The following is a 12,457-nucleotide window of genomic DNA, read 5'->3' as shown; positions in this document are numbered from 1 at the left end:
TGGGTGAAAGAAGTCCTCGTCCGCGAAAATTCGGCAGGAATCTATCTTGTGCTCGGGAAGGTGAGTTACGACATTTTCAATTCAAAATCTTTTATTCTCGCTAACATCCACTGTCAAGTCTAATTTATTTCATGTCGTTTGTCAATGCAGTTAGGGGTTTTTATGTTTATATGGTTTAGCGATAGTACTACTCCAGATTGTCCCAAGTTGAATTTATTTTTTGGGCTTTTGACCTCAATAGTGAAATTGTAAATTAATTGTATGACAACGTTCTTATTATGCCCTTATTATATTTTCAGGTAGTTCATTCACAACGTCTGAGTGAGACGCATCTATCACCCTGGTTTGCTGCTCAGCCCTCAGGAACAATCTTGTGTGGACATTGCACCTGCATGGCTGGTTTGGGTGAAACATGTTCACATGTCACTGCTGTTATGTTTGCAGTAGAAACGGCTGTAAAGATGAAAAATGACACTACCAGAACTTCAGTTGCTTGTAGCTGGCTAGCCCCTTCACAAAACCAAAATGTTGAGTATGCCAGATCATCAGACATAGACTTTACAAGCCCAGCAGCAAAAAGGCGGAAATGTGCTGGGGAGTCAGTTAAGTCAGTAACCTCAGGTAAACAGGTACTGCTACCCCCTCAGGATTATACTGACTTTTATCGAAAATTACACTCTTCTGGTGTCAAGCCAGTGGTGCTGTCAGTCTTACCCGATTACTGTGAGGAGTTTGTCCCCAAGACTGTTAAGTTGGACTTGCCGAAACCAATGTCTTCCCTCTTCATGGAGACACATGTGTCTAAGTCATTGGATGAACTTATAGCGGAAGCAAGTACAATTATGACCAACATGAAAATTGATGATTCTCAGGTAAGGCAATTTCACTGTCGATGTCGAGTTATAATATTTTAAGCTGTGACCAGTTCAGTGAAAATTTTGTCTTCATTTCAGATCAGTGCCATAGAACAGATGACTAGAGAACAGTCAACCACAAAATCCTGGTTTCTATATCGGGCGGGCCGTATTACAGCTAGTAACTTTAAAGCTGCATCTCGGACAAATATAGAAAATCCCTCCAACTCACTGATTCAGAGGATATGCTACCCTGATGCATTCAAATTCACAACAGAGGCTACAAGGTATGATCAAAAATCATAAAGTCCCTTCAAAATAAATGCATTTTTCACAGGTTTGCATTCATTCAATTTTTTTGCAGGGGAGGATCATTATATTATCTTATCACAATATTTATCCATTGATACATATTTTCAGTTTTCATTGAAATGTAGCAGTGACAAACATGAGTGTATTATTTCTAATATTTTTAATATAATTTTATCGTTGTAGGTATGGATGCAGTCATGAATGGAAAGTGAGGAAAGACTATGAAATGATCACCGAGCCAAAACATAGACACATGAAAGTGACAGAGTGTGGATTCTTCATCCATAAGGAGTTTCCTTACATAGGTGCCTCACCTGATGGCTTAGTGACGTGTGACTGCTGCGGAGAAGGACTCCTGGAGATAAAATGTTCTTTCTGCCACAAAGATTCAACAATCGAATGTGCAGTGCAAGATAACAATTTCTGCATCGAGTCTGTTGATGGGCATTTCAGATTGAAAGCAGACCACACATACATGTACCAGATCCAGTGTCAGCTGGCTGTGACTGGCCGGAGTTACTGTGACCTGTGTTTGTGGACAGGTAAAGAAATGTTTATCCAGCGCATAACCCTGGACACAAAGTTCTTTGCCGAAGCATTGGAGAAGGTTGCCACTTTCTACAAAATGTGCATACTACCTGAACTTCTTAGCAAGTACTTCTCCAATAAAAATACAATGTGTTTGCCAGTTGAAAATGTAGAGAACAAGATATGTTACTGCCAAAAAATTGACACCAGGAAGACAATAATTAATTGCAGCAGTGATGATTGTAAGATTAAGGCTTTCCACAAGGAATGCTGCGGTCTTAAAAATATGCCTAAAAAGGGCTGGTTTTGTCAGTATTGTAAGACATTGCTGAAGAGAACAAAATGTACAAACAAACAAAAAAATAAATAAAATTCTCATATACTGTACCATTGTAAGAAATTGTTTAATCTTATTTATCAATTTCATTTCCACAGTAAAGCTATAAATCAGTCGGACGGAACAATGGGAGGGCAGGCATTGCAAAGTGCACAAGCAATTGCAACAATTTTATCGAGACATGTCGTTTCATTATTGGCTGATTGAATCATAGTGATTGGAATTACTGAATTTAGAACAGAAATTTTTTTTCGAACCATTCCTATAACTCTTTCTACATGTATCCTGACATTAGCAATTTTTCTAGTTTCTAAAACATCCATGGCATCCAGCTGAGATTTACTTCTAGTAAATGCAGGAATGTGTAATGTAGCATGTCGAAGGGCAATTGAATTGGCAACATCAAAACCACGATCTGCAAGCACAACGTCACCTCTCTTGAGCTTATCCAGGTAACCTGAATGGTCCGTGACATATTTATCTGATGTTCTGCCCCCCCACCCTTTTGAAATGAAAGATATATGCCCCTGAGGTGTAATACTGATTAGGAATTTTATAGTGTTATGGGATTTGTACTGAGAGTAGGTTTGAGCGCGAGCTTGCAGGTCACTGGGTCTGGCAATAAACAATTCAAAACAATCTATTATTGATGTACAATTCTTAAATTTTCCATAAAAACATGCAGGTAAAGCTTGCCGAATAATATCCTTATCAGGCCAGAATACAAGAGCAGGTACAGCGTACTTATAAAGAAGTTCAATATTTTCCAGGAAAATCCGAGAAACACTCGACCTGCTCAGCTTAAATAAACAGGCCAGAAAGTCATTGTTAATGAAGAACTTCATCTTCAGTAGGCACATGATAAACTGCTGGAATTTTGACACTTTCCTTTCAGTCATGTGTGGTTTCACCAGCTCAAATATCGCCATGAGCACTGCCAGACAGGGAAGTCCAGTGAAGTTGGTCACCTTCGCAGAATTTTCGTCAGTAAAGCCAGACTCATCAAAGCTAGTTTCACTCAGCTTTCTTTTCAGTTCAAGATTTTCAGTCCTTAACCTCTGGCATTCCTCCTCAAGTGATGCCATTTCATCCATAGTACAACTCGTTTGGGTCCCCATATCAAGAAGAGGGGCATTGACATTGGGGCCAGCTTCAACAGCCACCTCTACATCCTGACACACACTCTGTTCTCGACAACACTCTTTCGAAAGATCCAACAATGCATCCACTGCATTGTTACGACGGATATGTTCCAGTCTTTTTGCCTTTAATTCTTGCCGTCTTGCAAAGTTGTCAGCCATCTTTTTCCTTGCTCGTTTGACAGGGGATTTGATAAATGAAAATATTGAAGGTACATAGTCTGGACTCAGTGGGTTCTCATTTTTTTCCCCTGCAAAATAAAGATTTAGAATATTAGTATAAATGTGGCCATAGACTGTGTAAACGTGAAGATGTTAACAGTAACTGATGATCCGTCGACGAGGCCAGTTTCTTTCACGTGGTACCAGCTAAAAATTATTTAAAAAATAATGACGGTGGAAGAAAGGGAAGTAACATCTTGAATTTGAAACTATGTTGTCGGCGATTAGCCTCGCAGTGATCTTAATTGTGGTTATTTGTCAGCCCCAAACCCTCTAAGTATATCTTAAATGCATCTTACCTGATATAAAATGACTACTACATAGTCGGTGGTGATTTTTTGGTGCCCAGTTTTGGCGTCGAATAGCAGCCGTCCACATTGCTCTCCTCTCGGGATCTTTCGGAATACGGTAAAACTTTATGTCTTTCCGTCCACCTTCTCTGTTAGTGCAACCAACAGCCACACATGCCTTCACCATTTTGTTTAATCGCCGTTAAGTAGCAGAAAAACGCCGTAAATAGGAGGAATGTATGTAGCCTCAATGGGGAAAAACGATGTGTTGCCGGCCAACATGGTGCGGGGGCGTGGTTTAGGGCTGTGTGTGACGTCACGTGGGTAGGGTCTATACTTGTTATAAAATAAATAATTTGGATAAAAAAAAGAAAAAAAAAAGAAGGCAATGTATGGTCATTGCAGAGCCAGAGCGTGCCTATACGCCCTTTTTAATCTTCCCCTCTGCGAGTCCGCAAAACCGCATCTCTTTATTTATATTAAACAACCTTTTTCAGTGTTATTTCGTTGTGTAAACAAATTCATAATTATCATAAAAATATGTAGTTTATTTAAACATTCAGAAAATGTGCGTTTTTTTTTCTGCCAACTGAGAATTCGTTATAAAAGACACGCTTTTATGCAGACATCGTCACAAATGTTATCACACAAAACGCGGGTTGGGCTTTAATACCCGCGGACCAGTTCGGGTCGGACTGGACTTTTTAGGCTCGATTTTACCTCTATATTAAAGTCTTGATGAGCTTAAATTGGCTGCAGTTACGAAGTCGGGAATGCTCCCTCTGGAAAAAAACCACGATTTGAGCAACATTATGTTTAAAAAACTTTTCCAGCGTTATTTCATTGTGTAAATGCATTTATAATAGTCAAAAAAATATGTAGACTATTTAAACATTAAGAAAATGTGCGGGTTTTTTTTCTGCAAACTGAAAATTCGTTACAAAAGACAGTTAAGACATCGGGAACGCTCCCTCTGGAACAAAACGCAATATGACCAACATTGTGACAGCCGATGCCGACCAAAAATGACGTAATATCCGAAACAGATCACCAATGGACTCATTTGAAGTATATGAATGGTGATCTGTTTTGGTGTTCAGAATTCACAATACTTCTGCCTGCAGGGTTTTCGTTCCACCGACAAACGGACGCATTCCTGGTGCAGAGGTCGATGGATTCTCCGTTTTTCCGGTTGTGGTGGTTTGGAACGCACGAGTTACATTTCGATTTGTAGTGCAGTGCATCATAAAAATTCTATGCGTCATCTTCGTTATGGATTTAAAAAAAAAAAAAAAACTTCGTCACGGATATAATTTAGGTTGCACTGAGATGTTCTTGAAAATTAAGACCACGGTGAAAAAATTCCAGACTTACGACAGCTAATTTAATACTTTTAATACCTTTAATAATGGAAAACTAAATTCCCGCGGGTACCCTGCTTTAGTTCCTATGTGAATATTAGTTCCTACTTGTTTTGTTGTGGTAGAAGGGTTTTGTATTGAACACGGGGCCGTGTTGGTTATTATTATAGCAGAGAAGACAGCAGTAAATCAACAAAGACAAGTCAACTGTGCCCCGATCTACCACTCAAGAGATCTGATGGACTCAAAAAGTGGGTTACGATTGCATATTAGTTTGAAAATCGACCGGATCCACCCGATATTTACACGAGTGACTTCCGGTCTGCCCGATTCTAGCTACCGGTAGTAGTATTGACCCAGGAGGATTGCGTCTCGCGTCAAATAATAAACTCTGCCGTTCTTTTTGCGTGCATCGTGTTATGCCGCTTCTGGGACGCGTCTAACACGTGGCCGCACTGCGACTGGTGTGCATTGGCTGATTGACTTTAACGCCCGCGTTTCACTGCGTTCTCGCGGTGGCCACGTTGTCGCGCCGTTGACGTTTCTGGGTTATACTGTTGTACCGTGTTGGTCCTCATTATAGTAGAGAAGACGGAGTAAATATAATCTACACAAAGAAACTAACCCGATCGACTCACAGCCTCGAAAAGTAAGGGTTACATTACGTCAGAAACTCATTCGGTACGCCTCCGTTCCGAACCGAGCACCACGTACCGAAACGGTTCAATACAAATACATGTACCGTTACACCCTTAATAAATACTTATATACTACATCTACAGAAATGACCCGGTCTTTGGTTTTTTTTTACGTTCCTTGAAGTTCTCTGGCTCATGGTGGTTAGTTATTTCAAATTCAGAATTAATTACTAATAAAATGCCTATTTAGAAGGAACTTAAAACTGTTTTTTATTGTTTGCAGAAATAATTTCACTTGGCAAAGTGTTCCAGCCAAACATTGCTCTATAGACCCTTCTCACATGACGTCACAACCACGCCTCCGCGCCATGTTGTCCGTCTACTCGTCGAATTTTAGCATTACCGCTACGTAAATTCCTCCTATTATGGCATGTTTTTCTGCTCGTTAACATTAATAATCAAAATGGTGAAGGCGTGTGTGGCGGTTGGTTGCAATAACAGTGAAGATAGACGGAGAGACTTGAAGTTCTACCGTATTCCGAGAGACCCGGAGAGGAGAGCGAGATGGACTGCTGCAATTCGACGAGAAAACTGGGCTCCAAACGATTGCCACAGACTATGTGGTAGTCATTTTATATCTGGTAAGATGCATTTGATATATATTTAGACGGTTTGGGGCTGACAACCACAATTAAGATCATTGCAAGGCTAATCACCGACAACATACAGTTTCAAATTCAAGATGCTTATTTCTTCCACCATCATTACATTTTGAATAATATATACCTGGTACCAAATGAAAGAAGCTGGCCTCGTCTACGGATCATCAGTTAAACAGGTGTGTCCAAACCTTTTGCAAAGGGGGCCAGATTTGGTGTGGTAAAAATGCGGGGGGCTACCTTGGCTGATTTACATAGAACAATATATTTAAACAAATTTTAGCAAGCCCTTCTGTGTGTCACATTTGCGTTATTTTTTTCAATTCATAATTTCAACAGTCTCGTCTTTGTGGCGTTCTCTTTCAACACTCGGGCTCTTGCGAAATACTGCTGCTGTGAAATTAAACTAGCTTCAAGTTGCTATAATTTCTCGCTACGTATCTTCCCTGTAATGTTGTACATGTCAGCGTGTCTTGTTCGGTAATATTATCGCGTCACATCGAACTCTTTGAAAACAGCGACTGTCTCTTTGCAAATGAGGCGGACACAGTTGTTGCGTGTTTTATTGTAGAAATAGTCCAATATCCACCTATCCTTGAAGCGTTGGCCATTGCAGTCAACTTTTTTTTTTTAATTGATTGTCGCCATTTCAGAAAATTGGATGTAAAAGGTCACACGGGGCAATGTTGCTTAGAGTGCTGCTCTTAGAGTTTTTCAAACTTTCGTGAGAATAGGCTGATTTTGTGTGGACAAGATAGTTGTACATATCAGGGTAGCAGATGTCAGGCAGAGAGGGCGAAGACATCGGGTCGAAAAATATCGATTCAGGCATCAAACATGGATCTGGCGAATGGATAGACTGAAGCTTTTCCACATAACGCCTTTTATGCAACGCATCCAATGAGTTTACAGCATCTGAAAGCACCGGGGCTTCCATGAATTGCACTATAAATTGCACAACAAATTGAAACCATTGAGAATACGGATAAACGAAGACGGACAATATGGCGGCCGGATACAGCGACACGTCATTCTGTGACGTTGGTGAGTAGGGTCTATACATGACTGTACTTTTTCCATGGTTTGTTTTGACACTAGGTTGTACGAATCTACCCCCCATGGCATAACAGTTTCATATTGATGTTCATCAGAGCTTAGATATAACTTTTGGAAAAGTACATTTGGTAATTTAGTTGTAGCAATATTTCTAGTAAAATTAAGCAATGAGGCCGTAAATCTTCAAGTTTTAGCCAAGACAATGTGTTGTGCATCCAATTTACATTCGTTCTGAGTGGACAACGAAGCACACATTGAGCTGCTCTATTTTGGACAGTTTGTAAAGTCTTTATATGTGTTATAGCAACACATGACCAAATCTCAGAGCAGTAATCTAACTCTGACAGCACAAGTGTCTTTATCACATCTGCTGTCATGTTGAGAGGCAGCATCTTCTTACCATTGAGAGACTTTGACCCATTCTGCGAACTACTGTGCGAATATGTTCTTTCTTTCTTTCTTTCAAATTTCTTTTTATTGGTTTTACAAAAATACAGAACACCCCAACACACACCCAAAAAAAAAAAAAAAAAAAAAAAAAAAAATGTTTCACTCTAAGTTATCAAACACAGCCAACCATGAAGTCCAAGTCTAATCGTAAATGTCCAGAGAGCCATAGAAAGTTCTTCCATGCCATCACTCTCAATACATAATCGTTACAGAATCAAAATACAGTGCAATACGTTCAAATGTCCAAATAGGAGCAGCATGGAAAGCGACCATACTATTGCCCATCCCCAATAGCTAAATTAACAATGTACAGCAACAGTGCATATGTCATTCCTGTACTTGTGTAGCGGTGTTATCAAAGAATGAAAGAAAAGGTCCCCATGTACTGTAAAATTTCTTTTCAGAACCGCGAAGAATATATCTAATTTTCTCGAGTCTAAGGTTCATCAGCACATCCCTTATCCAATGCGATATTGTGGGTGGGGCAGCCTCCTTCCACCTCAAAAGAACCAAACGTCGTGCCAGAAGGGTGGTAAATGCAATAACCCTACACCCCCAAGTAGGCAGCCGCAGACCCTCCGGTAAAACTCCAAATATTGATATTAAAGGATCAGGAGTGATTCTGAGCCCCAACACTAGGGAGAGGGCTTCAAAAATACCCTTCTAAAATATTTCTAAGCTCGGACATAACCAAAACATATGGATCAGTGTTGCATCCACCAGCTTACACCTATCACACAAAGGGCTGATTTCTGAAAAGATTCTGGACAATCTTACTTTAGAATAGTGTACCCGATGTACTACCTTAAATTGAATCAGAGCATGACGAGCGCACAGATGAATTATGTACCCTGCCCAAAACCTTAGACCACAGTCCCTCTCCGATTGGTATTTGAAGATCCCGTGCCCACAGGTCTTTGAGTCTGGATAAGGACGGAGCTGCCAAATGAGAAATTAGATTAAAAATGCGCTTAATTCCCCCTTTCTCTGTCGGATCCAAAGACATAACATCATCTAAAACTGTTGTAGGAGGTTTATTTGGGAAAAGTGGTATGATACTCTTAACAAAGCTTCTAAGTTGCAGATATCTAAAATGATGAGAATTAGGAATATTAAATCTTTGGACTAACTGTGCAAAAGAGGCAAAAATATCATCCACAAAAAGATCATTTAAATGTGTAAGACCCAGGCTGGACCACAGATGAAAGGCTTTATCAACTGTACAAAAAAATGATTCGACGCCACTGGGCTAAATAGGCAAGTACCAACTACACCGTTTTTTTTCCTAAATTGAGAAAGTATCCGAAGGGAGTGAGATAATACCGGGTTATTTCCCGATATCCCAGCTGTCAAGGGCAGTGGCGCACCACACAAGGCGGCTAATGAATTTGGGAGACATGCACATGATTCCATCTGCACCCAAGTGGGACCATTCTCCTTAAGATGGTAATATGACCAATATGCCATACAATTTAAGTTTGCGGCCCAGTAATACAACTGAAAGTTAGGAAGAGCCAAACCGCCCTCGCATTTAGCCCCTTGCAGGAATTCTTTACGTAAACGTGGCTGTTTATTATTCCATATATAAGAAGAAATAATTGAATCCAATTTTTTAAAATATGAAGCGGGAATGAAAATAGGCAAACATTGAAACAGGTATAAATATCTGGGCAATACCGTCATCTTGACAGCATTAACGCGTGCTGCTAGTGAGGTATGCAGTAGTGACCAATTAGCCAGATCAGTCTTAGTCCTAACCAAGAGCCTGTCAAAATTATGCTCACGGAGTCCCTTATATTGCTTGGTTACCAATATTCCCAAGTAATTAAAGCTACTAATATTCACTTTAAAAGGCAAGCTGACTTCACCAATTTCAAATTTGACAACATCTAAAGGCATCAATTCACTCTTATGGAGATTGAGCTTGTAACCTGAGAATCTGCCGAATCGTTGTAGCAGGTCAAGAGCAGGTGGAATCGAAGTTTGAGCTTTAGATATGTAAAGGAGTAAATCGTCAGCGTACAATGAAACTTTATGTTCTATGCCTCCTCTATTTATTCCTGTTATATATCGGTTAGATCTAATAGCTACTGCAAGAGGTTCAATGGCCAAAACGAAAAGCAGAGGGCTTAAAGGGCAACCTTGACGTGTCCCACGATATAAATTAAATGGCTCTGAAAGCTCATTATTAGTTAAAACCTTAGCCACAGGTCTAGAATATAATAATCTAATCCAAGATATAAATGTAGCCCCAAATCCAAACTGTTTTAGCGTCTCGAACATATAGTTCCATTCCACCCTGTCAAAAGCCTTTTCGGCATCCATAGCTATAACACATTCAGAGACAGACTGGCTAGGAGTGTAAATTATGTTAAATAACCGACGGATATTGAAAAAGGAACGTCTATTTTGAACAAAGCCTGTCTGATCATGGGTTATAATATTTGGTAAAACAGACTCCAAGCGATGTGCAAGTACTTTAGCTAGTATTTTGTAGTCTGTATTTAAAAGAGAAATAGGCCTGTAAGATCCAAGTTTCAATGGATCTTTATCTTTTTTCGCTAACAATGTAATGCAAGCTTGATTTAAAGTAGGTGGAAGGTAACCTAAGGACAGGGACTCACCATACACAGCCGTCAGAATGGGAGTCAACTGCCGAGCAAATTTTAAATAAAACGCACTGGGGAAACCATCTAAACCAGGCGCTTTCCCAGTTTGGAGCCCGGCTATGGCATTCCCAACTTCTTGCTGAGTCACCGGCTTATCCAGTTCTAAGACAATTTCTGGAGATATCTGTCGAGATTCCAAATCCTTAAAAAAACTTAGCATGGCCTCTGTGTCCCTGGGAGCCTCTGAAGTATATAATTCACTATAATAATTCTTAAAAGCTGTATTAATTCCCGACTGATCCGTAATAGTTTTACCATCCAATGTGATGCCGGTGATAGTAAATTTTGATTTAACACCCTTTAGTTGCCTAGCCAAAATTGAGCCCACTTTGTCCCCGTGTTCATAAAAATTACTTCTACTCCTATTCAGCAGATTCTCCACAAAGTATGACAAAACACAGTCATATTCTGATTTGAGACGAAGTCGCTCTTTATACAGAGCAGGAGAAGGAGATTGTGCATAAGTATTATCAAGATCTGCTATTCTCCGGTCCAAGTCTAAAAGTTTTGCATCGGTTTTTCTCCTTTTGGCAGCCATATAAGAAATGGTTTGGCCCCGTAAATAGGCCTTGAGTGCCTCCCAAATTACTGAAAAAGAAACCTCAGGGGTGGTATTGATATCTAAAAACAGCGTAATCTGATCAGAAAGAAATTTTACGAAAAGCCTCATCTGCTAGTAAAAGTGAGTTAAACCTCCAATTCCTGCTGGTAGCACCTGCTTCCGGTAAATTTAACTTCAGCGCAAGAGGTGCATGATCTGAAATAACTATAGTTTGGTATTCACAGGAGCGAATATTGGATATTAATCTATTATCAGTAAAGAAATAGTCTATTCTGCTGTATGTATGATGTACATGCGAGAAAAAAGAATATTCCCTATCTTTTGGATGTAAAAAACGCCATACATCGGAAACACCAAGTTCTAAAAAACACGATTGGAGGTAAGAAGCTGATTTGGATGCAACCCTGCCAAACCTATGCGACGACCTATCGAGCAAAGGATCCAAACAAAGGTTAAAGTCACCACCCATTATAAGTAAATGGGAGTTAACATCAGGGAGCAATTGAATAAGTCGTACGAAAAACTGCGCGTCATCAAGATTTGGAGCATAGACACTCGCTAAAATTACCTTTATGTTGTAAAGGCTACCCTGTACTATAATGTATCGACCATTTGGGTCCGCTATGATTCCAGTGGGAGTAAAAAAGATATTTTTATTTATCAATATAGCTGCCCCTCTTGCTTTAGCTTGAAACGTCGAATGGAAGAGCTGCCCCACCCACTCACATCTCAGACGCGAATGATCTGACCTTCGAAGATGGGTTTCTTGAAGAAAGGCGACTGCCGTCCTCATTCGTTTCAGGTGGACCAATACTTTCTTTCTCTTAACCGGGTGGTTAAGGCCTTTAACGTTCCAGCTTACCAGATCAAGACGCTCCTCTGTGTAATATTATATAGACAATAGTCAGCATTAAACCCAAAAAATATAGTAACATTTTGACAGCATTAATGACAAAGTGACAGCAAATGACAATATTACAATGAGTGAAACCACCACCCCTTAACCCACCTCGAACCCCTAAGGCGAAACTAGCTGTCAGAGTAAACAGCACACCTTCCCGAACTAACGCTAAAACTTCCAGATAGAGCCTAATAACTCTAATCCCTCACCCGCTAAAGTAATAACATAATGATCCCCATGACTGTGAAAACCCCATATTGAAAACTTCTATAACAAAATACCCCAAGTATGGGGGGACAAAACAAAAACAACGAACCCGAGTTTGCACCGATACTCGCAGGTCCATCAACCTGCCCAGAAAATAAAATATCACCATTACTTCAGTATGAGCACGTCCTTCATATAATTAACTAAGTAACTAAATGCCAACGCTAGCAACAATCAGAATCGATATGCCACGTGTCTTCAGCAGGGGAAAA

General features: G+C 40.0%; 1 protein-coding gene across 1 annotated transcript; it reads right to left on the bottom strand.

The window, feature by feature from the left end:
* Window positions 1–2,129: 2,129 nt before the first annotated feature.
* LOC130906912 (uncharacterized) lies at window positions 2,130–11,961 on the bottom strand. Its single transcript, XM_057821629.1, has 2 exons — window positions 11,827–11,961; window positions 2,130–3,421 (listed from the first exon to the last, which is right to left on the bottom strand). Exon 2 carries the CDS (start codon window positions 3,330–3,332, stop codon window positions 2,142–2,144), a length of 1,191 nt encoding a protein of 396 aa, XP_057677612.1. The 5' UTR covers window positions 3,333–3,421; window positions 11,827–11,961; the 3' UTR covers window positions 2,130–2,141.
* Window positions 11,962–12,457: the final 496 nt, after the last annotated feature.

This window comes from Corythoichthys intestinalis, chromosome 18, assembly GCF_030265065.1.
Source record: "Corythoichthys intestinalis isolate RoL2023-P3 chromosome 18, ASM3026506v1, whole genome shotgun sequence".
Taxonomy (NCBI): Eukaryota; Metazoa; Chordata; class Actinopteri; order Syngnathiformes; family Syngnathidae; genus Corythoichthys; species Corythoichthys intestinalis.
This window is presented reverse-complemented; position numbering and strand designations above follow the sequence as displayed.

Excerpts from the sequence above, each read along its gene's own strand:
- LOC130906912 (XM_057821629.1), bottom strand. The coding sequence starts at position 3,332 with ATGGCTGACAACTTTGCAAGACGGCAAGAATTAAAGGCAAAAAGACTG.